Genomic DNA, 26805 nt, shown 5'->3' on the forward strand with positions numbered 1-26805 from the left:
ATTAGAGAACATATTATGTGTTCTAACGAGACAATTAGGCTATGACAAATGATTCAAAAATGGTTCCAATCACCTTTATTATTATATTTTCTTTAATTTTCCATACACGCTGTTCTCCACTTTCCATATTACGAGTACCACCAAATAGTTACTTTTGCTTTATTCAACCTAAGCAGAGTTAGCATTGTATCGTAAGAATTAATCCAATTTTCATAAAGACAGATTTTTATAAATCATATTATTTGACGACGATGTTGGTACACTTGTTAATTTAATTCATCATAAAGCAAGCACAATCAAACATTTTTAAAAGGAGGTTATCAAGATCCTGTCTGAATAGGATTGTATACGGAATTTGAATTTGCAAAGAGACGTTGAAAAATCTATTGATAAGATAGTGGTGCAATAAAAGCTTGATCCCACTGAAGTCTTGATTAAGAAGTGTGAGGCCAAGGTTAACTACGTATTTGTGTTCTCTCAATGACACCATTTTAGTGATGGGTGTGAGAACAAATAAGTCAATGAGTTATTCCTAGGTTAGTTAGGTACTGAGTAAATGGTTTAAGAGTAAAATATTTTGTTTAACAATAAGAAAGACATTAAATTTGACTGTTAACAAATAGATCCAAGCGAATCTCTTAAATAGGCATCAACAAATGTTTTGTAATAATTGTAACCAGGAGAGGAAAGAGTGGGTGGTGGTGCCCAAAGATCACCGAAAGAACGTGTGTGTGTGTTATAACAAGCAACACAAAAAGGTAGAAACATCGGCGAAATATAATAGTTATTCATTACAAGCAACACCAATATCGTAAATTATGAAATGAAAATAAGGATGAAAGAGACTTGACAGGTTGGAGACAAATGCTTGGGAACTTAGAAACCATCATGTTCAAGTTAGATGTAACTAATTCTAGATTGCTCATAACAGGTTCATAAATGAATGTAATCACGTGCATAGGTGCACAGGCTATGTCTAACACAGCTGACATAGTAACTAACTACTAGTTGTAACTGTATCTATTCTAATATACTATAATATCCATGATCCAGTTTTAAGTTGTATACAAATTAGATCTTTTAATTAATTTGATTTGGGTAAAAATCCAATCAATCTAAAATTTTGTATATTAAAAGGAAAACAGAATTGGACTGCATAAGGTTGTCATTAAAATTTGGAAGTTTTAGATACCAAGTGCATTTGTCTTCTGCACTAGGGTTGATGTGTTCACCAAGGCAGTTTTTGTTTTGAAGAATTTCTGTGAATCCTATATATTGGTCTAGAAATCACTTCAAATCTATTTATTGAATGGAAATATAATCAGAATCCAAGGATCCATTCAGTAAAAAAAGTATCAATTTTGAACAGGCATAGGGTTGATGAGATTCATGAAGAACTGAACTCACATCCACCGGAAGTTTTCATGTTCTCGTACCCTCCTGCTATGTTCAATGCAACTGTGTACTTCTCACCACAAGCACATTTGATTTCATGACAGATCTCCTGTAAAGTCAAGGGAGAAGATTTAAGGGATAACTAAAACACGTTTTTGACTTTTACTTGGGACGGAAAATCTTTATTAAATATTGTTAATAGATTATTTCTATTTGATGTCTGCACTCGAATACATGTCATAACAATTTTGTTGATTGTTATTCAAGTTAAACAAAAGATTTCAGTAGTAAGCCTATTTTACCTTGAGTTTCTCAACTTGTTTCTCCATAGACTGCAAGTATTCGGTTTCTCCAGCTTTGTCTGACAAAAGAGCATTATACTCCTCTTCAATAGCAGTTATATCAGCTGCTTTTAGCTCAGGCTAGCTTATTCATTAGAACAAATAGTTAAATAAGTTCTTCTGCAAAATCACTTCTTAAAAGCCACAAAGTTATTGATTATTTCCAATCAAGAAAAATTAAAGAAGCTTACCTGTCCAAGATAGTGCTAATCAGTATATAGAAAAAAATAACTAGAAATATGTGTGTGTGTAATATGCAAATGTCTTCTTTATCTCTAAATATTCATGTGTGTGCACCCCTGAATGTGTAATGAAAATGTTTTCCCCCTTGTCCATCTTAAAGGAATGTTATGATAATCACATTTCTAAAAGCTCTGCACAATAACCAACCTTAAACTCATTTTCTCTGCACTTGACATCCTCGATAGCGAGTTTTATCTAAAATGAAAAACAGGTAATAGTAAGAAGCAAAGAAAGTTTGAAGACCGTACTACCGTATTAGCATAATACAAATCAAATTCAAATTATCCCATTGGATTATGGCTATAGAAGTCACATTTGCTAACATTTTCACAAGACTTTCCCCTCATGATTTTTTGAGCCAATACTTGGATTCTTCTGAATGCAAAATATTGATTTTTGAAACAATCAACAGAAACTTTAACAAAAGGAAAAATGGTTGCATCTAATTAACTTTGTGAAAGCTTAAAAATTGGTAAGTGCAAAAATAAAATTGCCAGCCTTTATAAGTAATAAGGACATTTTATCCGTGAAGAACTTTTCGAGAATTCGAATAAAACACTAATTAAATTGAATGAATCACAGTTCTAAACCAAGAGGCAGCAAAAAAAAAAAAGAACAGAACATTTGGATATGATGCTCAAAACATTTTATTTTCATTTTGAATGCAGGGTTCATCCTTGATCATGGTAGATAGGATGCGCGATGCGCACATTCCAGCATGTGTGGTAGAAAATACAGATGAAATGGCAAAAAATGTAGAAGTTGTCGAAGAAAATTGGAAAAGTAAAGAGAAGTAGGAAGGATATATGGAACAAACAAATTTTCAAATGTTTTGCGATATGGTAAAACTAAACAACCAAAAACTTGGGTAATGAATAATGAACAATTAACAGTCTAAAAGGGTTCAGTTAAGTGCCTTATCGATGTCCATGGGAATCTTGGATTGCATAACAAGAATCTCATCAAGCCTTGCTTTAGCTGAATCCAAGTCAGTGATTAAGTTCCCCTTTGCATCACTCCCCTGTCAGACAAAGATAAATTACCAGATTCCAACTCCGTGAAGCACAAATTGATGATAAAGGTAAAATACCAGCTTATCTATGGCACGGTTACCATCAGCACCAGTCCTCCCTGCATGTTAGGTTTAAGAACAGAAATTTCGATATCAACTTAGTTTCATAAAACTGCTTTTAAATATATAATGCTTGTGGTTGCAGCTCAATAATTTTTCCCCTTCATAAAATGAATATCTAAAAACAAAAAAGTGGACTTTCAATTCAGTGTTTAGCCATGCCTTCAGATTCACTTCTTTGTACATGACCTATATCCTCGGCCTGCATAAATTCAACATAAAAGTGACTAGCAGAGACTTGTCAGTGAAGCATGTAAATAAGGGGGGGAGGGGGATTATTTTTCTTTATTCTATCGTTTGAATCCTCTCATGTGTGTGGACTTTCAATGAGGAGCTTGTGTGGGAGATCTCAATATTAAAATCTATTTAATTTTAAGTTGTAAGACTCAATAAATTTTAATAGTGAGATCTGCCATATAAGCCTCTCTGTGAAATCCCCATATGATCAGAGAACTCAAATCTAAAATTCTATTGAAGGATCTTAAGATATTTATATGAATAAGGAAAGGCATACAAACTTTATGCTCTTTCGGTTCTCTGCTAATCTTCTTAGTTCTTATCCATTCCTGCCAGAGATTTCTATTCAGTACATAGTTGCAACAAACCCAATGAAAGAACAATGGAAAATATCGAGGGGCTTAATCATTAATGTTGAATGTCGAGATAAAAAAGTGAAATTTAATTTCCATGCTGAGCATGTATTTCAAATGACATTATTTTCCAGACATAGTCATCCCTTTCTTGTCAAGATTTGTTTTAAGTTGTCAAAAGACATTGTTTCATGCATTGAGCCTGCCACTACAAAGGTAAGAATTACGATTGAAAAAAACAACAAAAGAAAACCTGTTGCTTCTCGAATTTGGCAACCATGTCCTCTGCAACTGTGCTATAGTAGGCTCTGAAAATGAAAATCAGATTTAGATGGATAACCATAAATTGTACAAGACTCTCACACCACTCAGCATCCTCATTTACCTTCTCTCTGAAAATTTAGCAGATAACCCAACTTTCTCTTGCCGAATAAGCTCCATGGTCTATCGGAAGAGACGGTCACGAACAACATCAGGAATGCAGAACAAGGCATCAATTTTTTTTCTCTCCTAGCTTTTTCTTTTCTTTTCTATTTCATCATTCATTACCAAGTAACATGTCTAAACAAGAAATGAGCTCCAATTTCTTCATAATCAAGTCCTAAAGCTCCATAAAGATTTATGAAGTATTCATATCCCCAAATCGACTCTAGACTTATAGACTAAATTTGGAAGTCAAATCAAAGACACAGCAATTAGTTTTTAGATTTTATTGTTACTGTTATAGATTTCTAGCTTCTACATTTTAGTTTTGTACCCCAAACTAATGTATGTAGTGTAATAGTACACGAGCTATTTTGAGTCCCAATAGAGCTTATAGAAACAGTCAGGTCGTCTCTTTTCTTCACATCCACCTCAAATTCAAAATTTACATTGAGAATGTAAATAGTTTTTCAGCATGCATATCAAAGCAGAAACAACTTGCTAAGTCTAAGTGTATTTGATATAAACTCTTTTATAATAACTGTTCATGTTTTCCTAAATGCCAAAACAATAACTAATGAAAACAAATATATCATGCATTCCACTAGAAAGGACCGTGCATTACAACAACAAAAAAAAACCAAGTTCAGTATTAAAAAATTACATTCTCCTTTCAGTTTCACATTGCAAATGGAAATAACTTTTAACAAGATCTATCAATGGAAAACTCCTATTTACCTGCGTAAGTCTGGATGAATCAGACTCCAAGGCAGCAAGCTTTTTCTGGTTTTCCATTATCGTCGAGCATATCTCAACCTTAGACTTATTCATTTTCTCCGTATCTTCAACTACTTGCGTAATTTCAGATTTTGCTGCTTAAAATAATTATTAGAATGTTTAAAAAGTACGACATGGAAAATTTATAAAAAATCACATTCTATGAGATTCTAATTCCATATATTTACAAAACTTTGTTTGTTTCACTTCTTAGACTACAGGCAGTGTTTGGATCGATTAAAATGACATCAAAACTCAATGCGAAGTATGAGATTCCAAATCTACGAATACTCTACCAATTTTGATTGTTCAGTTCTTAGATAACAGACAGTGTTTAGATCGATGAAAATGATATCAAAATACAGTGCGAATTTGAAGCAAAATTAAACTGCTGCATATGAGAGTAAGGAATTTTGTTGTATGAGATCTCAATTCTACGAATACTATATAGTTCATACAATATATTAGCAGATTTTGATTGTTTTACTTCATAACTATAAACAGTGTTCGGATCGATGAAATAAGCACGAAAATTCGATGCGAATTTGAAATTTAACCTGAATCGATGTCGCTTTCCAAAGTGTGAATGTTCGTCATCTGCATTTGCTCTTCTGCAGAAATTTTTGCGGCTTGATCCTCCGCATCTGGAATCAGTTACAGTTTTCAAATTCAGATTGATGTAAAAGGTGTGAAGAGATTTGTGATTCGGAAGGTACCGTTCATGTGAGAGCGTAGAGTCTTCATGTACTGCAAATATTCGTCCATATTCTTCGCGATCGCGGTATCGGTGATTCTTTTTTCCGTTTGAATTGTTTATTTGAAAAGGAAATTTGGAGGGAAAGGGTATTTATAGAACTTTTGTTGATACGATTTCACCTTGGGTTTTGTGATTTTTTATATTTAAAATAATCAGTTTTTTTAAATTAAATTTCAAAATAATTAATTTAAAAAAAAATAAAAATAACCAGTTTTTTATATTTATGCACTAGCTGAATTGGCGAATCCAACTAAACATCAAAGGAGACGCTTAGAGCCTTGGCACATGTATGAAAAACTAATGCATGTAGGCGTCACATGCATTGGCGCATGCATACACTACATAGTGTATGCGCCAATGCATGTGATGCATGCTAGTTTCATTTTTTTTTTAATTTTAAATATTATAATTATAGTTAATTAAATGAAATACTGAAAATAAATATTATATTATGTTATAATAAAAAATTACATAGAATTGACAAGAAATTCAATGATTTGCCTGATTGAAATGCCCCCTTGTTCCACATTCAGATGCGTTAACCTGTCTTCGAGGTCTCCCACAATTTTCCTGAGGTGTTTGGGGTATTTGAGTGTTGACATGATCCAATGGTGGCTGATGTCAAGGTCCGGTGGAAGGTCCAACGGTATTTGATAGATGTGTCATCATTTGTCCCCAACAGTTGAGGGGTTGTTGCCAACGACACTTCCGTAATTGAGTTTGGTGTCCATGTTGTCGTAGTTGGATCGATGTGGTTGGGTGAATTGTGGACGGTATGGTTGCCCGAATTTGGACATTGAATCAGTTTGGAAACGAAGCAATGGTTCCTAAGGTGTACTATAGTCAAACATTGGTTGGGTGTTGTGGCAATGAGATGTTTGGGTGTTCATTGGTGGGGGGCTACGATGGCATGACGCTGAATTGTATGAATCATCTGGGTTATAGATTATTGTGGTGGCTGTGTATGATTGTTGGTGGTTAGGGTTTGATTCTTGGTTATGAGTTTGGGTGTGCGACATGAATTGGTTGCGAGGTTATGTGTTTGCTTATTAGGTGTATATGGTAGGGCGATGGTGTGAGGTTGATTGTTGGGTTTGGGTGGGTTGATATTGTTCTTGGACGGGGATTTGTTGTTGGGCGTGATGACGAAGCTCGTTGGCGTGTATCAATCAAATACCTTGACTTAGACACAAATTGTGACGTTGTAACCGACCTAAACCATGCCATATAATGTTGAGTTGGTCTAGCACCCTGCATGACTGATTCGTTTAAGATGTGTTGTCGTCGATTCCTCCAATGACGACATATCTCTTTTGCGAAGTCTCTCCAGTCGAAATAATCTCATTGGACATCGACTCTTTGTTGATGCCAATCGCCCAAACACGTCAGAGGTTATGGAATTTGTTGCTGCATGCCGAACTGTAGTTTTACACGGTCACTCTAGTGCATCTCCATAGTAGTGAACTAGATAATTGGAATTTTTGCTATCCAAACTGCATCATCATCATGGTTAACCTGATGATCAATACCCATATATGACCTCCAAATAAATTGTACAAGAATATGACATGATTAGATGATATGTTATTGTATAATTTTTTAAAAATCAAATGTAGAGTTGTGTAGTAGTATTACATCGTCTGGTCCAATGTGGTCTAATAGATTGCGATAGACTACTACAACGTGTTTCAGTGGTAGCAAAAGAGGATTACTGGCCTGAATATCAAGGGGACATTCTCTGACACAATAAAGTAATGCAAAGAAAGAAAAAGGACCGCCCACACTGACACAATAAAGTTGTATATATAAGTATTATCACAAAAGGATTTGTCAGATCACATGACATTTTCGTGTCTTGGGTAGCAGTGATGTGTTGCTAGATACCGCTCACTGTTTATTATGTTAAATACGTGATTTAATATAATTGCCAATGCCGCGAAAAACCTACAGGGTCACACACAAAAGGACGGATTGATGAGAGATAGAGTAACTAAGGAATACCGTAATGTACGGTGCCCTTAAGTGAATTGTAGAACATCGTAAGGTACGGTGTACTTAAGTAGAATACGAAATATTGTAAGGTACCACGCGCTTAAGTGATTTTGGCATATTATAAGATATGGGCCACATACACTTGAGTGGGCTTTTTAGCTTGCAGCCCACACAAGTGGTTCTATAAATAGAACCCTTGTGTAGAAGCATTTGTGCAGTTTCTCTCTCTCTCTCTCTCTCTCTCTCTCTCTCACTCAAAGCCTTCATTCGTAGCAGCTAGCACTGAGATTGAAGGAATCCGTTCATGTGTACTGAGTAAAGGCGTTGTCATTGTTCAACGTTCATGATCGCTCCGTAGATCTGCATCAAAGGTTACAATCGCCACAAGAGGTAACAATTCTATCACTGATCATGCCCATTCGTAAGGATCACTAAAGGAGAAATTTTAAATTCCGCTGCATTTTGGATCGCCCTTTTCCTTTAGAATATTTACAACCATCTTAGAGTATCGTTCAAGGTTCTTCTGGGTGTTGTGCATCACATACCCTCAATAAACTCTTATGACTACATCAACAAAAATCAAAAGTATATGCTTTTCTATCTCTCTTTTGGAACCAAGATGAACTTACCCTCAATCTTGTTCAAGTATCTGAGGGAGCTGGTCAAGGAAACCAGAGATGGAAGTCTAAAACCCATAAAGTGGATTCCTCTGGGTAGACTTATTTCATACGTTATTTTTGAAAGCAAACTATTTCATACCTTGATAGACATTGGTTTGACCAAAGAAGTTGACATTGACATTGGGAAAGCCTCCAATAGGAAGAATCTGAAGAATATGTCTTTGATAACTATTGTTATTGATCCTTTACAAGATCTGGATATGAATTCACTAGCCTCTAGAAGGATGCATGTTTAGGATTATCCAATCTTCAAAAAGGAAGATCCCCAAGAATTTCTAGAATCATACATTGTTGACTGTTTAGTAACAAGTGTCGTTCCTGTAGCATACTCCTTTGACGAGCTTCCAAAAACTACTTCTGATGTTTATTCTCTCAAGGGGAAGAGGAAATCAAAGACGATGGGTGAAGGGCCATATGGGAAAGTGAAGCCTCCAGCCAAGATGGCCAAGATTTTTAATGGACTCATAAGTAATCTAGGACCAATACCAGAAGCAGAAGCAGCAGGCTTTGGCAATGCTAACCAAGCTGAAGCTTCTCCTGCTCAAAGGCAACCACCTGGTAAGTCTCCTATGACTGAGACCTCTTTTACTTCTAACCAATTTTCTAATACTACTTCATATACTTCTCTTCAACCTACCCATATACCTTCTGAATCCATACCTTTTGGAACCATCTCCAACCCCAAAGAGAAACAACCAATTGTATCTGAAACAATTACTACTTCTGCACCTGAATCATCTAACCATATACCATATGAAACCATTGTATATGAACCACCACAAATTCCAAAAATACTTCTCTCTCAAATTCTAAACCAATTTGTTGATACTCCATCTGACCATCCCAATGTTACAACCATCTGAACAAACACAACAAACAGTTTCTGAAACAGTCCCCATAGAACCTCAACTAAATCAACCAGAAAACCCGCATTCTAAAAATATCCATTCAATCCATACATCATTCAACATTGTCATTCCTGAAGCTTCTGCATTTCCAAAAGACATACCAACACCAACACCTCAACCTAATAACATAGATGAACCTATTATAAATACCTTCATGGAACACATCAGAAACAATGAACCCTCAACCCATGATTCCTCATACTAAACCATTAACATTACCTCTGATACTGAGAAAGAAACTGAGCCTGAACCTCAAATTAACTATGAGGAAGTTGATGATCTAGTTAGAAAGTTTGAGTCTGAAACAAATGAGTGTCTCCACTATGTGACGTAATATTTCACTAGCTCTATAAATCATGTTGAGATTGATGCAGTCTGGGATGATTTCAGAAGATGGATGAACTCACATTCCTTGGATATGAGAGAACTCTGCTACAAAACTGCTCAGAAGAGATTTCATGACAAGTTGTCTGAAATCATAGAGTCTCTTGTGGAGATGTTTATTACTAAACCTCCTCATGCACCACAAGTTGAATAAGAGACAGAAGTCACTCCTCCTCTAGAAACTAAGATTGCAAGTGTGTCTGGAACGAAGCCCGTGGTAGAAGCTAAACCCATTCCTCTTGTGCTAAAGACTCTAGAAGAACTTAAGCAAGAGAATGAGGTTGTTAGGACTCGCTTCAACAAGCAAGAACACATGTTCAAGGAATAGGCTCAGACTAACATGAAGATTGAAGGATTGCTTTAAGTCATTCTATCAAGACTACCACCCTAACTTAGAAACCAAAACCTTTTAAATGTTGCTTTCTTTTGTTTTGATTGAGTTTCTATCTTTTAATTTTGCATCTTTATCTTTATGGATTAAATGAAGTTTCCTTTATCTTTATCTTTATCTTTGTTTTTTTATTGATGATAAATAGGGAGAATAGTGGATACGATTTTGATATATTTATTTCCTTTCTAATACCCAACATTTATGACTCTGATACTTCTTTCTAACATCTGACTCTGATTAGTAATTTAGGAACTTTGATAAATTTCACCAATGTTACTAAGAAGATCCTTTTCAATTAAGTTAATCAGGCCCTTAAGAGGTTGAGTTAATCAGACTATCCAAATTTTAGCTTCATAGTTAACCATGCATTAACCAAGCTTATATGGTTTTTAAACTAAGATATGATACAAGCCAACTTCCAATTAGGCTCTAACACATGGACTCAATTATTTCTAATCAAGCTTTGATACAAGGAATATGTCCCATCAAGATCTTATAAAAGTTTAACCAAGACTCTGATACAAGACATACTCTTGATATCCAAACTTTCTAATACAAAACATTATGACACCTGAAGTCAAGGAAGTTCAAATCATAAGAAATTGCAACTAGGCTTCCTCGTACAGGAAAGTTATTACTTTCATGCTGATTGAAATGTTTTATGTGTTAAAATTATTTTGAGTCTTAAACTTAGGGGGAGCTTGCAAACCTAAATCTTTAGTTTTTAGTTGATAAATATTTTTAATAGTATAAAATTCAGGGGGAGTTTGTAAACCTCACTCTAATGCTTTTATGTGATTAAACCAGGTAAAAATTGTTCATCAAAATATATGGTTTTGTCATCATCAAAAATGGGGAGATTGTAATACAAAATTTGATTCTACATCTGGCCTTATGTTTTGATGATAACAATACATAGATTCATATCGAACAATTTTGTACCCAATTGGTTTTGTTTAGTGTGCAGATACTAGATATAAGTTCTGACTCTGAAGGAATTGTTGGTGTAAGCCCTAGAGGCCAATACTTTTGGTACTTGTATCGAATTATTTATTAATAATAAAAGGCATTTTCTTTATTATGGTTGATTAATAAAGTCCCTAGAATAGATAGTCCGTTTAATGTATTAAGTGCGACTTAATCATGAGAACACATTAAACATAAGGACACTATTCTTAAAGTATCCGTAGTCGAGCTTTAGTGTGAAGTGGGATAGCATTAAAGCATTAAGACTATTATGTTTGTAGACTGATGATTACATCTCATGGATCATGGATAAAGAGTTACCAAGTCTTAAACATATGTATGAATATTAGGAGTAATATTTATACCGGATTGACCCGCTATGAGAATACTATATAGAAAGTTATGCAAAGTGTCATAAGTTATTCTCATGGTGATAATAGTGTATACCACTCTTCGACCTGAAACCACTATGGATCCTAGATGTAGAGTCGAGTGCTTTATTGCTGATCTAACGTTGTCCGTAACTGGATAACCATAAAGACAGTTGATGGGTACTCCACAAAGCATGCTGAGGGACATGAGTGTCCTAGATGGAATTTGCCTATCCTGCGTAACAGTATAAATGTCTATGGGCCCAATATTGAACTGGACAAGGGTGACACGGTTTATACCTTGTGTTCAATATAGACATAAGGGCAAAGGGGTAATTATACACATAATTATTATCACACGAGGTTTTGTCAGATCACATGACATTTTCGTGACTTGGGTAGCAGTGATGTGTTGCTAGATACTGCTCACTGTTTATTATGTTAAATGCGTGATTTAATATAATTGCCAACGTCGCGAAAACCTATAGGGTCACACACAAAGGACGGATTGATGAGAGATAGAATAATTAAGGAACATCGTAAGGTACGGCGTACTTAAGTAGAATACGAAATATGGTAAGGTACCAAATACTTACGTGATTTTGGCATATTATGAGATATGGGCCAAAATGCACTTAAGTGGGCCTTTTGGCTTGAAGCCCACACAAGTGGTTCTATAAATAGAACCCCTTGGGTAGAAGCATGGTAACTCACTGAGACCGAAAACACAACTGAAGAGTTGGAATTTCGTATCTCTCTCTCACTCAAAGCCTTCATTCATAACAGCTAGCACTGCGATTGAAGGAATCCGTTCGTGTGGACTGAGTAGAGACGTTGTCATCGTTCAACGTTCGTGATCGCCCCGTGGATCTGTATCAAAGGTTTTGATCATTATCAGAAATCTGCACCAAAGGTTTGAATCGCCACAAAAGGTAACGATTCTATCACTGATCATGCCCATCCGTAAGGATCACTAAATGGAGAAAATTTTAAATTCCGCTGCGCCTTAGATGTCAATTCTCCATCAGGAATGACGTATGACGTCATCGGATTCTGAACCTAGTACACTCTGACTCTAAGATGTGTGTTCTACAAGATAATCAAGCTCCGGACTACTCTACTCAACACTTTTGAACATTGCTTATCCAAAGCTTTATGACTATGATGCTTCTAACATTTTCAAGCTCTGAAGTCTTGCGTGCAAACAACTCTGATGAACTGTGTCACCAGACTCTGAAGACCAGGTTCTGATGAACTAGATCAAGACTCTGAAGATCAAGTTTCTGAAGATTCTCTCATTCCGACTTTGATTTATCCTCTATGTATGATTCATCAAATCTCTATCTGAAGCCCCTAAATATTTGAAGATAAGATTAAAAAGGTTTTACGTGAGAATATAGTACACAGTACAAGATCAAATATTCCTTCTACTATACTTATTTTGTGGGATAAGGACTATATTATTCTACCATTGTGTCTCCCATTTTCACAGACCTTTATGCAAGAATACAACTATATTTATGTATTCCATTTCTACCCTCCAACAGATCTTTTCATTTTCTATATGGAGTCTTGGAAGAATGAGAGAGTAACCAAGTGCTAAGAATTCTAAAGAGAATATCATATACATGAATATTGCATACTATGAATGCTTTTGAGAGAAAAATAAGCACACAAAGAACTTTTGCTCATACTCTTCATAAAACATATTTTGTGTGAAATACTTTATAATTCAGTTTTTGTATTCTACTTTCTTAGAAGCATTTTATAAATACACTTTGTATCCCAATATTTTTTATTGTATTTCCTTGAGTGACTAAGGTTTAGTCATAATTACTCAAGAATACATTGGAAGTTAATCTTTGTGGTTGTAATCAAGTTTGGTTATAGTAGATTAAGTCCTTCTGATAAGGAGAAATCACCTTGGTGGGTGGACTGGAGGTAGCTTTGTTAACATTTGAACCAGGATAAAAATAATTGTGTTCATTATTTTTGTTCTTAGTTTTTTCATTATGATTTTGGATTGCAAAAGTTTTCATTCTTGAAACCCAATTCAAACCCTCATTTCTTGTGTTTCCATTACCTTAACTGAGTTTTAACCGAAACTTGGTTTTATTATGGGGTAACCAAGAGCCTACGACATTTTACCATCATGTTAATCCCGAACCTTTGAAAGATTTTAAGCGGGTTGAACTTTCAAACCTAAACAAATTCTTGATCACACAATTTCCAAACCAAAACTTTTTACAAGTTTAGCTTCAAACCCAAATAAGTTATCACTAAATGGATGAAATACTCAATAGGGGTGGGAATATGTCATACCAACTAACAGGGACCTATGACCTAGCCTACACAAGCCAAGGTCATGTCAGGATTTTTTAAAATAGAAAATGCTTAGGCTTTTGTATAAGCCTATTTAGTTAAATAGGTTAGGCCGCAGGCCATACAAAAATCCTTATAAGTCAATCATGCCTACCTATTTATTAAATGTAAATGAATTTATTGCTTTTATATTGTATTTTACACTTTATATTAAAATACAAAAGTATAACTTAATTATATTGAATAACTTATGAAAATAAGTTGAAAGAAATCTTATGAATAATGTTATAATGTGTTTTCATAAGTTATCTCAAACAAATCATCTCACAAAATTTATGTTATTAGGTAAGCTCAGATAAGTCAATGAAAACAAATATTTAGTCTCATTGTACTTTTTATTCTCTAGTCTATTTAAACATTAGTTGAATTTTTTATTCAGATATGTTCAAATGAAATATGATTTTTAAATAGGCTAATAGGTCAATCAAGTCTTCGAAAAGACCAGACTCAGGTCAAAAAATAAGCCTTTGGTAGGTTACAGGTCAGACTTAGGCTTTGAATATTTTAGCAGGCTAGGCTCAGGCTTTACAAAGTCTAACTCGACTCAGCTTATTCCCACCTCTAATGCTTAACTAAGGTAAAAAAAATCAAAACTTCATTGGTGAACTTACAAAATTACCCTTCCAGAATTACAACTTCCTCACTCGCAAAACGACTTTCTCGAAAAGAGCTACGACTAAAGTTTTAGTGAGAGAAAGTAAATAAAAAGGATTTTTAGAGAGATATTGAGAAGTGAAAAATGAAATCACATTTTTTGGATGTTAAAACATGTGGGAAGACACCTCTATTCATAGGCTAGAGATTGGCACGAAAAAGGAATTAATTTTATGATCAATAATGATGAGTCAATCAATTGGCACATAGCTCCAACTGATTGGAAAGCCTAAGTTAATTGATTAATGAGTTCAAGAAGGAAAGGAAAATTATTTATCTGTTACCATTCATTAAGGCACCATCCTAATCAATTAGTGTGCATTTTAGAATTGATTCAATCGATTGTCATAAGGTGTCAATCGATTGGAAGAGCAAAAACTTGCTCATATCTTTTATGACAGTTCCTAACTTGTCTGACATGACTTCCATGCATTTTAGGAAAATATTTTCTTGAGAAAAATGATTTGAAAACTTGTGTGTTTTGTGTGTGTGTGTGTGTGTGTGTGTGTGCGCGCGTGTGTGCGTAAATGTGTGTGTGTGTGTGCGTGCGCGTGTGTGTGCATTATCGTGTGCATGTGTGTGTGTGCGCCCGCTGTGTGTGTGTCTATGATTAGTCATGCATTTTACAAGAAGGCCCTTATACGTTTTCAATATATTCACTCAAATGTTTCGAGGCAGACTTTCATATACTTCAAGACTTATCATATGTTTCATTCTTATAGACACTTGCTTGAGTTTACTTTGTGATGAGACTTGAGTTATATTCCTTTTGGTTGTCATCATCTGAGTTCAAGTCCGTCAAACCCTAATAACCTAATTTGCATCTTTAACCGCTTTATGCTTGATAATAATTGTTATCCTTAAACTCTAGTTGTCATCATGGCATATCTTCATTTAGTAACTTGCAAAAGAAGGATCCACATGCAAGAGCTCCAATCTTGGGACCATCTCATTGTCTTTTGAGAAAGCCTTGTAGTAAGTGGAGCATTTTCACGATCCTCTGTGTGTTTCGAGGGAGCAGGTTTTCCCAAACCAGATGCTCAAATATTGAGAAGTTGTTACCCTGTTGTGATAACATTCCCCTTTCTTTTTTGCTTTTTTTTCACATCATGAGTGTAAAATAAATTTTTAGTAAAGGAATAAATATGTATATTTGTAATGGAATATATACTTGTTTGAGGTATGTTTGTGTGGTCTTGAGTACGTTGCTCTAAATTTCGTGTAAACTTAAGAGATCTTCCCTCGAAGTTTATTTGATATCTCTGGAGACGTTCTTGACCAAAGGTCGGTTCCCCTTCTCCTGCACAGGTGAAAACTTGGTCTAAGATCGACGTGTGGATGATCCACAACGGCCTCTGGAGTAGCTAGCTTCCAGAGAGGATTGACCATTATTGTTTGTGGGAAAATTATTGTTGTAGTCGCACGTGCATGGAATTTGTGACAACACCCCTAACTTTGTTTATGTGTGTAATTTACACTATGGAGAATTGATTATTGTTTGAGTTGCGACAGTGGCTTCTCGCGTTGCGACAGAGTGAGTAGCTTTAGATCCAACCATTACTGAGAAGCGTGGGAATCAGAGATCTGAAAATTCAAGAAATCAAAGTTGATATGTTACTTGATTAGATCAAACATGACAGACCTTTGTGTTCGATTTTGAGAGCTCTTGATTTGATGACCTGAAAAGGTTTTCAACTGAAGAATCAAAGGGCGAACATGAGATCATAGAAAACACGGAAATTAGAAGTCGTTTTTCACATATGACGTCATTGTTCCGTATTGAAACCAAAAATGGAGTAAGGATCGTGATATCAGTGGATTATATCTTCCGATACGGTGGAGAAGATGAACACGTAAAAGATTAGCACTCTAACGCTCAAGTCAATATATATGGGAGAAGAATGAATTGGAATTGAAGTAAAACACTTGAATAAATTGCACAATTTTGATAATGCATGACATCTAATTTATTCACTTTTAAAAAGTGAAAATTTTGACAATAAAACTACTAGAATAAAAAAAGATATACTACCTCTTACCATACATTTTGGATGTGGAGCAATCTCGTAGTGTTCACAATTTTTCCTTTTGACCAAACGAACTTGATCTTTTAAGGACCTAGATTTCTTTCTAAAGGTTTCGTGTAGCATTGAAGGAATGTGTATTTCAATAACAACTTTCACAATTTTTTCCTTTTGACCAAACGAACTTGATCTTTTAGGGAACTAGATGTCTTTGTTGCAAATGTATTCTCACACAATAACAGGGTGACCCCAATTTAAAACCGCAATATAAGAGAACTCACCTCAATGAAAAATGAGTTCAACAATAAGAATATCAATAACCCTAAAGCGTGAATGCAATATTGGTTTTCGCACCATGGAAAATAGAAAAGGAACAAATCGTTTTCAAGAATTGTGATGAAAGGAGGAATGTTGAATGGATCATGGAGGGGACAAGAAGAAGACATAAGAGAAGGAAAACAAATTAATTAAGCTTTTGCATATAACACAGCAATTATCTTCAACATCTAAAAAAACTATCCGAGAGATTCCGTATTATAATATTAGTTTTAGTTTTAGTTTTTTACTAGGGTATGAGATCAACCCTCCCTTAGAATGGAATGGCGATTTAAGAAAGAAAATAAAAGCATACTTAAGATAACTTAATCCTACCATCCATCACAATATCAAACTGAGAAAAACTACAACAGGGACTCGAGATTGCACTTTACTCATCAAAATTGAAATTAAATTTTGCAAAGTTTCACAATAATCTTATAAAGGACAAATATTTAAATTCAAAAGAACCGTTGTCAATTCCAATTATGAGTTTACTCTTTCTGTATTCACTTCAACCTAAAATTAAAACCCAATAAGTGCAAAAATGCATTATGTTTTCCAGAATCCCAGCATTGCTACAAATTACTGTATTACAAAGAACCTCTTTTTCTTAGAAATCATCTCTTGGTTTTATCAAGAACTTCAATAAACCTCTTTGGAACTCCATACTGTTCAATCAAATGTCTTCCCAGGTCATCAATAACTCCACCTTGAACCAGAACCTCAAGCCCTTTCTTACCTGCAAACAAATATTTCAACTTTTAGTGACAACATAGAGAATCCAACTTTATATTGTTGTCGGTTCAAACAAAATATTGTTGTCGGTTCACCTCATACTTACTCGCAGAGTTATATTGATGCAAAGAAGGATAAGATAGAATGACAGACATTGAAGACTAAGAATAAAAAATAATTAAGGTCTGTTTGGTTTCAGGAAATAATTTTGGTTTAGGTTTCATGTTTTCACTTTGTTTTTACATTGTTTCTGTTTTTAAATATTTGTACAAAAAACAACAAAGACAATAGTTATTTTCACTGCTCAAGAGGTACAAATATTTGAAAGAGAAAAAAAAAATGAAAACAAGGTAACAGTTTTACAATTAGAGGCAAAAAATGGAAATAAAAACAACTATTTTTTCCTCAAAATGAACAAAGCCTTAACTTTTTGTTAGAAAAAACACAAACAATCGAGAATAACGGGAGAATTGAAATGGGAATGTGAGTATTATTTATGAAGAAAAGGAAACAAGTTGAGGGATGATTATCCCTTCTACTACTCCACAGAGCTCGCCTCCTTCAGAGAATAGACTATTTCCTGCCTCTAACAGAAAAATTCAATACAGCCCATCACACTCTCAATACTAAAACTGAGAAATCAAATGCTATGCCTGCAACTGGGACAGATGCATGATTGAATTTAAACAAAGGAAAGAAACATCTAACAAACATCTGATGGAAATCTGTTAGACCTCTCATATGAGATAGCAATTACTCTCTCCATTCTCTTTTATAAGCAAATTTAGACTTGTTAGGTTCATTGAATAAATGATGTATTTGAACTATATATAGATTAGATACATCGACTATCTAATGAATGTAAAAAGTTAAAATTGGCTTATAAATGAGAATGGAGGGAGTATGTTTTTAAGTAGCAATTTTTATATTATTAAGAGTGGTTAGTGGGAAATTATAATATTATTAGGAGCAGTTGCGTTTTATTAATTATGTAGGTTTGTGATCAGAATAAACAGGGGAAGATAAAGAGAAGTTCATTATCGTGGAATTTGATAGGAAAAGGACCATTTTGGCATTAGGGAAGGTGCAGACCCTCGAAGTTATGCAATATTATTCTGTAATTTAAAGGATTTTCCCTATTTTCTATTCTATATCAGTTGGTTTCTATCAAAATCCAACATTCTTTGATGATAACATCATAACAATATAAGTCCAAAAAAAACATCATAATAAGCTTTTGGCAAAATATAAAATAAAAATCATAACAAGCACAAACCAATATAAAACTTCCAATTTTAATATGGCTAAGAAATACCTGGTAGTTCTCCAACAGTGGTACTGCAAGCAAATTTCTTCTGAAGTTCTGATGCTAATGCTTCAGCATCTATAAGAAATGATTCCATACCAGATAGTTTGGTTACCTTCTTGTTGCCTTGCCGCCTTTCTGTCAACATCTGAATTGTTTTAAGTGCACCTTTACGAACTACAGATTCATTACCTCTAGTCACAACATGGTGAGGCTGCATTCGGCTCACAAATGTTTGGCCTAAATCTTTCTTGTGAATTTCTGTAGGATAGGTAGTTCCTTTTTTAATAGCCCCCTTGAACAGTGCATCACATAACATTGCATCTAGAACCACAAGGGATTTATTTGCTGGTTTCACCAAATTTTCCTTTTCAACATATGCGAAGACAATATCAGTGGCTTCAGAAGCAGTAAAAAGACTCGCCGTATCAGCTCCTACAGATGAAAAGATGGGATTGACGTGTACACTTGGCTTATAGATTTCAGCCACTTCCAGAGTTTTGGATGAACGAACTTCATTGACAGATTGGACACTGGACTGCTCAATTTTCTCCACTGGCCTTTTTTCAGGCTTAAAGGATGAATAATCAGCATGTTTTCGGTTAACTGATAACAGCACCACTTCTTTTTTATGCTTATCTTCTTTCACTGATATCTGTCCAAAATGAAAATCTACATTATGAACCCAGAAATGACATTGCAAATAAGTTCAAGGCAAGAAACTTTACTAGATGTTACCATATGATCAAAAATAAATTTTAAAAAGTCAATAATTTTTTTTCCGCAACTTACACACAAAAGACACGTATTTTAAACCTATTTTATCCTCTGTTTTTCCGTATGATGCAAATAGGACGCAGACATAAATGGACTATTTTGAATTGGAAGATACAACTCCTTATAACCAGAGGAGTTAGCCTCTGTTAGTGCATTAAACTAAACTGCTAAAAAGATGAAATGACAATAGAATGGAGTTATGCTCCTCGTAAGATGCTGAATAATAACAAATAGGGAAAAGATAAAAGCCAATTCTGAGAGAACCAACATCTCTACTAATCTCAAAACAACCCAAATCAATTGTTAATTCTTACATGCTTCTCCAAATATGTCACACTCCCTCTTAAACTCCCTATGATTCCCAAATCAATTCCCACCGACTCCCTTTATGCCATGTGTCTCATTCTGCTATACTGCAGTACATTTTCAGTACGTATTTCTCATCCTATCCTCTAACATATGTGACTCTAATACAATACTACATGGATAAACTTTGAAAATCTGACTGATAGTCGCAAATTGAGTCATTTCTCAGATTGATTTAAACTATCATGACAGATATCACCTCAACAATCACGATAGTTGGGAATAATTATAATTTATAAGGATAAAACATAGCTAAAGTACTTGAGACAATGTTCTTATCTGAAGAGGCGTGAAAGAACTAGTTCTTTAATAATAAAAAAATTGTATTATAAGAGGAACAATAAGAATAGGATCCATGGAACTGCCCCTAGGTTTTATCCCAATTATAATTGAATCACAGCTTCCCATTCAATTTTTTTATTGCTACTAATTCAGGTATTTCTCTTTCCTGTAAAAGCATCCAATTCATACTTTTCAGAGTGAAGTAATGGAGCACTTCAATCCAAACACCTATATCTATTCCAATTCTTCATGAGACAATACTACAGAATAAAAATGTTGCCAAAATTATTTATTTCACCATAGTGTCTTGGGTTTCATAACTAATATGCTAAAATTATTTCTTGAAACAAAATCTAAGCTCCTAACTTCATTCCAATTCTTTGTGACAATACTATAGAAGCAAAATCTTTGCCAAAGTTATTCATTTTTTAACCATTTAGCTTGGCCTACATATCTAACATACTAAAGAAGATACAAAGTGACTGAATGCTACAGTTTAGTTCATCCTAACAAGAAAATATCACTTGTTAAGGATACAAGCCAAATGGGACAGGTCAATCGAAGTTCAAGGACTAGGAGAAACATTAAGACAATAATTTACAAATCAGAATGAATAGGTCAAGGGATAAAAACATAGCAAAACGTGGAGCTGACCGAACAAGAAAGATCCATTTCACAAAGACTACAAATTGGTAGAAACCTGTCTCAGCACATTTTATATTTTTAAGTTCATCAACAAGTAAAAATTCATCAGTTAATGTCTACAAGCTTCCATTTATTATTATTCTACTTTTCCTGCTAAAGAAAGACTTAGATGACATACCAAGCCAGCGGAGGATTTTGCCTGTAACCACTTAGATAACTTCTTGTATGATGACTTCTTGATGTCTAAGGTCATTCCTGAAGGCCTACATGGCAATACATGGTTTGACCTACAACGCCCAAAAACAAATATTTGTTAGATTATTAGTGGATGTAAATTTAAACTATTAGTCCAGCACTCACTAACTGCAAGTGTATGCGCAATATAATCTTAAATGAATTTCGGTAGAAAACAATACTACATACATTTATGGACGTCAGTAGTCACTGATTGTACTATGCAAGCAGGCAGTCATTACTTATATCATCAAATGACAATAACTTCCTTTTACGTAATATCTTTATGATAGACAAATGCACAGGAACAACTAAAACCGTGGTTATCAAATCAAGATTCAAATTCTGAATCAGAATACTTATTATCCTATTATCCAAATCGTGAACTGAATGTTATTATGAATTGTAAGATACATTATCAAAAAATGTGACACTTTTATAACAAGTGACATAACAAACTATTAAACTTAAATGAACCTCAAATATTTCAAGATTCAAGTCACAAATCAAATGACAAAAAAATGAGATTCAAAAGGAGATTCGTGTTAAAAATACCAGGACAAATAAAGAATCTAGATTCAAAGTGAGATTAGAATGGTCAAAAATAGATACACACTAGAGATTCGTATAATTAGGTTCAGCTTAGTATCAAAAATCAAAATACTGACTTGCATGTATAATAATATATACTGAAACCATGCCCAAGACCTTTTTTAAGAATTCAAAATTGGAAACTACTAAAAAAGAATTTAATGTTTAATTCGTCAGCACACAAAACTAAACTCTTTTCTTAATATACCAACACTTTCAGCACACAAAACTAAACTCTTTTCAAACAAGAATTTAATGTTAAATTCTTCAGCACTAATATTTAAACAAATCTTTTTATTCATTAAAATAATACCCAGACTGTTGCTCAGTATAAGCATCAACAACTTGAAAAATCACTACCAAAGCTCGTATGATCTCATCCAATTAAAAGTAGGCTACACGGTGGTCATATAATGGTTAATTATGTTAAATCAGTTTTTAAAAATAATTATAAACCAGGGCGTAATTGTCAACCAAAGTACTAACTCGCAGGATTGCAAGATTTTTTTGCTAATCTATTTACAATAGTTCAACTTGGTCAACCAAGATGCAAGATAGAGATAGAGAAAGAGATTTAGTCCTACCATAGAGTGCGTCCAGGAATGGGGAGGTCTTTATCCTTCAATGTTGTATGCAGTGCTTGCAAAAGGCACTTATCTAACAACAAATCTACATCTGAGGTTGATAGAGTATGTTGGTCATTTGGTTCATTAGGCGAGCCACTATCAGGTAGTTTCAGATCACCCATGCCAGCAGTTATTTCATCCGCTGTATTTACGTCACTGTTTGGTCTTGTTGATGTATGGCTGGAGTCGGCTGGCAACTCATTTACATCTAGAGATCCCTCCGCTTCATCACTTTTCGTGTTGTTTTGTTGGCCATTTGATGTCTCACCAGAAGCCTCAGCCAAATCAGTGTCATGAGAAGGTGGAGATAATAAAGAAGGATGCCCAAACACAACATCTTCCAAAAAACCTTCATTAGGCACGTAACGGCCCTCAACTGATTCCCTACAAATCCAACCAAGCAGCACAGATAAATAAATAAATAAACAAATAAAAAATTTGAATATCTGAAAGATTTGTTAACACTGACTAATGGATCATGAACAATATTATCGATAGCAGATGGTAGACGTGGACCATGGTGGAAAGCCAACAATCCACCATTTAAAACTGCCATATTTGTCATAAAACACCATGGTGCCACCATTGCCAAAAAATCTGCCACTGCCATCCACCATGGGCCATGGCTGATATTTGACCGCATTATTCATGGAACAATCAGGCTCTAAAACTACTTGCCAAAGTAAATCGCGATAATAATGAGTTATTCTCAATGCTTTTCCACGTAATCCAGCTTTCAAAGCTTCCACGCTGCTCATCGTTGTACTCCCAACCTGGACAAGAACAAATGCAAATTTAAGATACTTCCAGGTTTCAAGTATCAATTTACAGGAAACAATCAAAGTAAATAATTAATACCGCAATGGGTGCAGGGTTTTCGGGTACTTTAACCGCCCATGTTTCCCCAGCCGCAAATGATGGAAGACCTTCAGGAGGCACAAGTATACCAGGGAACATCAAGTCAGCTCCACCTATAACATACCGAGAAACCTCGCCACCCTTAAGTATGAAAGCTGGCAGAAGCTCAGGGACCATCCATAGAGCATAAACTACAACAACACCATTTCAATTTATAAGTTTAGCACTTGTTAATCAATCTATTCTACGGAAAAAATCTTCCCCTAGAGCAAAATCTACAACGACACCACTTGAATTCAATATTAAGTTTAGTTGATTAGGTTATGAATCTTATGATAATTAGAGAGTTTGATACTTTATACTAGCCGTAGTTTTTTTATTAGAAAAAAGAGAGAATATAAACATCATTTAAACTACTCCCTCTGTTCCTTTTTAAGTGTCATTTTTTGACTTTTTTCACATACCAAGGAAGTTAATCATTATTGTTACTTTTCAAACAATAATTCTTCTTTTACCTATAATACCCTTAATTATTTATTACATTCACTTTACTTTTTCTCTTTCTGCAATCATTATCTAGGGGTAATTTTGACAAAATTACAATTAATACTATCTTGAACTTTGTAAGTGACAATTAAAAAGAAACAATTTTTTTGCAAAAAAGTGACACTTATAAAGGAACGGAGGGAGTACCAGAGAGAAATGAGAGAACACTTATACTGAATGTCATTACTTTGGGCAAAAAGAATGACTCTGTTAATATGAGGTTTATACCTACCATCTATATACAACAAACTATGGCTGCTAGATAATAACAAACTTTCTAACTATCATAAGTGCATGCACAACTAACTCTAGCTGTAGTTAACTACCTCTTACATCCATAATAAACACATGGAAGAATTTCAAACATGTTTCCTGCCATTTTTTCCATTGCAATCTTGCAGTTCATTTTTACTAATTTATTATTTACAAACGATAAATCCCATTAATATTCATTTCCAAAAAATAATCAAAACATAAATGTCAAAGTACCTGTTGGGAAAATGTCCGAACCGCGACCATCAACGTCGAAAAACACAGGAAAACCTCCCTCCACAGCATACACATGAACTCGAGTTTGAAACTTGGCCACTGTTAGCTCTACCTGTTATTAATGCATTATGTTAATTATTAATGTTAATATATTTGAGTTAGTTGGTTAGCATTGATTAACTAATACAAAGCATGAAAGTTCAAGATCTATGTAACACTGATAAGCATTAAAGCACTTTGAAACACTCCTTTAAAAGGAATTTATCACGGGGAAGAACCAAGCCACTTAAATACTCTGTCGAGCGTCTGATACTACTTGATGTGCAACTTTGGAAACACTCCCTTAAAAGCTATCTATCAATGGGAAGAGTCAAGTCACTTAAATACTCTATCGAGTATCTGATACTACTTGATGTGGCACTTTGAGAACACTCCTTCAAAAGCTATCTATCAATGGGAAGAGTGAAGCCACTTAAATACTCTACCAAGCAATCGATGTGGCACTTTGAAAACACTCCGTTAAAAGCCATCTATCAAGGGGAAGAGTCAAACCGCCCCAGCAATGCATATCATACTACTCGATGTGGCACTTCAAGAACACTCCCTTAAAAGCTATCTATCAAGGGAAAGAACCAAGCCACTTAAACACTCTACCGAGCAATCGAGCATCTGATACTACTCAATGTAGCACTTTGAAAACAGCCCTTTAAAAGCTATTTATCAAGAGGAACGAGACCACTTAAATACTCCACCGACCATCTCATGCTATTCCATATGGGATTTGGGCACACCATAGTACCCAGGTAGGTACCTATCACACCAAGACTTCAAATTGAGTGTGTGTTCAACCCATGTCAATGTCCAACACCAACACAACAATGACAGATAGATTTCTATTATTCCTTCTATTTTCTTAAATTACTACCGGTGTCTGTTAGTGTTGTGTCTGGTGTCTATGAACCCTTGGTGTCTGTGAACCCTGTGAACCCCAACAGAGACACATTATAGTTACATTCAAACACTTATATTCTCTAAATTTTCTAAAATTATTATCAGTCTGTACATCTCAGGGTTTATGTTGGTGCTTCATAGCTCAAACTATGATTAGTCCCAATTAGGTTATACAAGTAGCAGAATATGAAAATTCAAATATCAGCATGAATTAGAAACGAATAGAAAATTGATTATACCTTAGGAGGAAGTAGAATGTCTAGGTCAGAATCAGAAGCTCTTGGGAATTTGTCTCTAATGGTTCGTTTTAGCTTCTTCCTGTCGGCACCGGATAATCTCTGCTGAGACTTTGCTTCCACCGCCTTCTTGAACATCTTTGATTCTCACAACCCTTGCTCGTATTTTCCACTCGGAGGATTTTGCGTCGATGTGTGATTATGAACTGTTATAGCAGAGATGGTAGATGAAAATGAAACGATGGTGGGAAAGTTATACCTATTTCTTTTGTTTCGGTGTATGTATACATGGAATATTGCCAATGCCTTCGTGTGTTTAGTCTCGAACTTTCGTTCCCTTGTACCATAAAGATCATGGTATGTTTGGTATAATCGTGATTCGTGAATATATTTTTGCAAAATTACAATGGCACAACCATTATCTAACAAAATAATATTTGTAAACTTTATGTTTAGACTTTATGTTAAGATTTAGGCTTAATTAATTTAATATTTTATTTTTATATTATAATTAAATTGTTGAGGAGAATAATAGGATACAACACGTTGAAAATTCGTTTGAAATAATCGTGGGTGACAAGAAGAGTTATAAACATAATTGATCTCGAAGATGACTACTATCTAATAGCTTTCTCCCATGAAGAGGATAAGAATGCACTCTTATCATATGGTACATGGTTCATTTACGATCACTACTTATATACCATGGAGGTTGTAGCAGTTTGGATCCAAATGGTTGGACTTCCAATAGAATATTATGATACCAAGATTTTATCAACTATAAGGGATCGTATTGGAAAGACGGTGAAAGTTGATAAAAACAAAACACATGTGGAAAGGGGGGAGTATGCACGTATATTCGTGGAAGTGAATCTTACAACACCTTTTTTTAGCTATGTTTACCATCAAAGGGAGAATGTTCAAAATATAATACGAAGGGCTTCATCTGTTAATGCTTAACATGTTGTAGATTTGGGCATTTTAAGGAAGGTTGCCTCGAGAAGAAATTGATGGAAGATGTAAGCAATTGTGCAGTGAACAATGGATGTCAGCAGAATCATGGTAGCACGGAGACATGAGAATCAAGCATAGGTTCGTGGAGAGTAGTTCAAAAACAAAGAAAAGGGAAGACGGTCATGATCGACTAGAAGAATCAAATGTCTCGGACTAATGGTGGTCCAAGTTTGGTGGGGTCACGATTTGTGATGCTGAGCGAAGAAACGCCTGAAATTAATGACTCATTTAATATTAATAATGAAATATTAGTAGGTAATATTTCGCGAATCATGGTAAGAGGAAAGACACCCGTTTCAGAAGTGAATCAAGGACAATCAATGCAAATTATTCAAAAGAATAATAGTGGGAAGACAAACAATAATGGGTGAAACGATGAGAGTTTAAAAGGAATTATTAACACTTAAGAGATTGTTATTAC

At 34.7% G+C, this 26805-nt stretch overlaps 2 protein-coding genes across 2 annotated transcripts; both read right to left on the reverse strand.

Moving 5' to 3' along the window:
* Positions 1–1147: 1147 nt before the first annotated feature.
* Positions 1148–5781, reverse strand: LOC127106852 (uncharacterized). Its single transcript, XM_051044150.1, has 12 exons — positions 5618–5781; positions 5459–5545; positions 4863–4996; positions 4087–4145; positions 3955–4009; positions 3630–3677; positions 3274–3313; positions 3070–3110; positions 2896–3000; positions 2127–2174; positions 1698–1817; positions 1148–1504 (listed from the first exon to the last, which is right to left on the reverse strand). Exons 1-12 carry the CDS (start codon positions 5664–5666, stop codon positions 1388–1390), a joined length of 903 nt encoding a protein of 300 aa, XP_050900107.1. The 5' UTR covers positions 5667–5781; the 3' UTR covers positions 1148–1387.
* An 11322-nt stretch (positions 5782–17103) lies between these two features.
* LOC127101542 (uncharacterized) lies at positions 17104–25755 on the reverse strand. The gene is made up of 8 exons (XM_051038982.1): positions 25374–25755; positions 24184–24295; positions 23149–23339; positions 22969–23063; positions 22249–22674; positions 21018–21126; positions 18779–19424; positions 17104–17467 (listed from the first exon to the last, which is right to left on the reverse strand). The coding sequence occupies exons 1-8, from the start codon at positions 25506–25508 to the stop codon at positions 17346–17348; spliced, it is 1836 nt and encodes a 611-aa protein (XP_050894939.1). The 5' UTR covers positions 25509–25755; the 3' UTR covers positions 17104–17345.
* Between the last annotated feature and the right edge of the window lie 1050 nt (positions 25756–26805).

Source organism: Lathyrus oleraceus, chromosome 7 (assembly GCF_024323335.1).
Source record: "Lathyrus oleraceus cultivar Zhongwan6 chromosome 7, CAAS_Psat_ZW6_1.0, whole genome shotgun sequence".
In the NCBI taxonomy this organism is placed as follows: domain Eukaryota; kingdom Viridiplantae; phylum Streptophyta; class Magnoliopsida; order Fabales; family Fabaceae; genus Lathyrus; species Lathyrus oleraceus.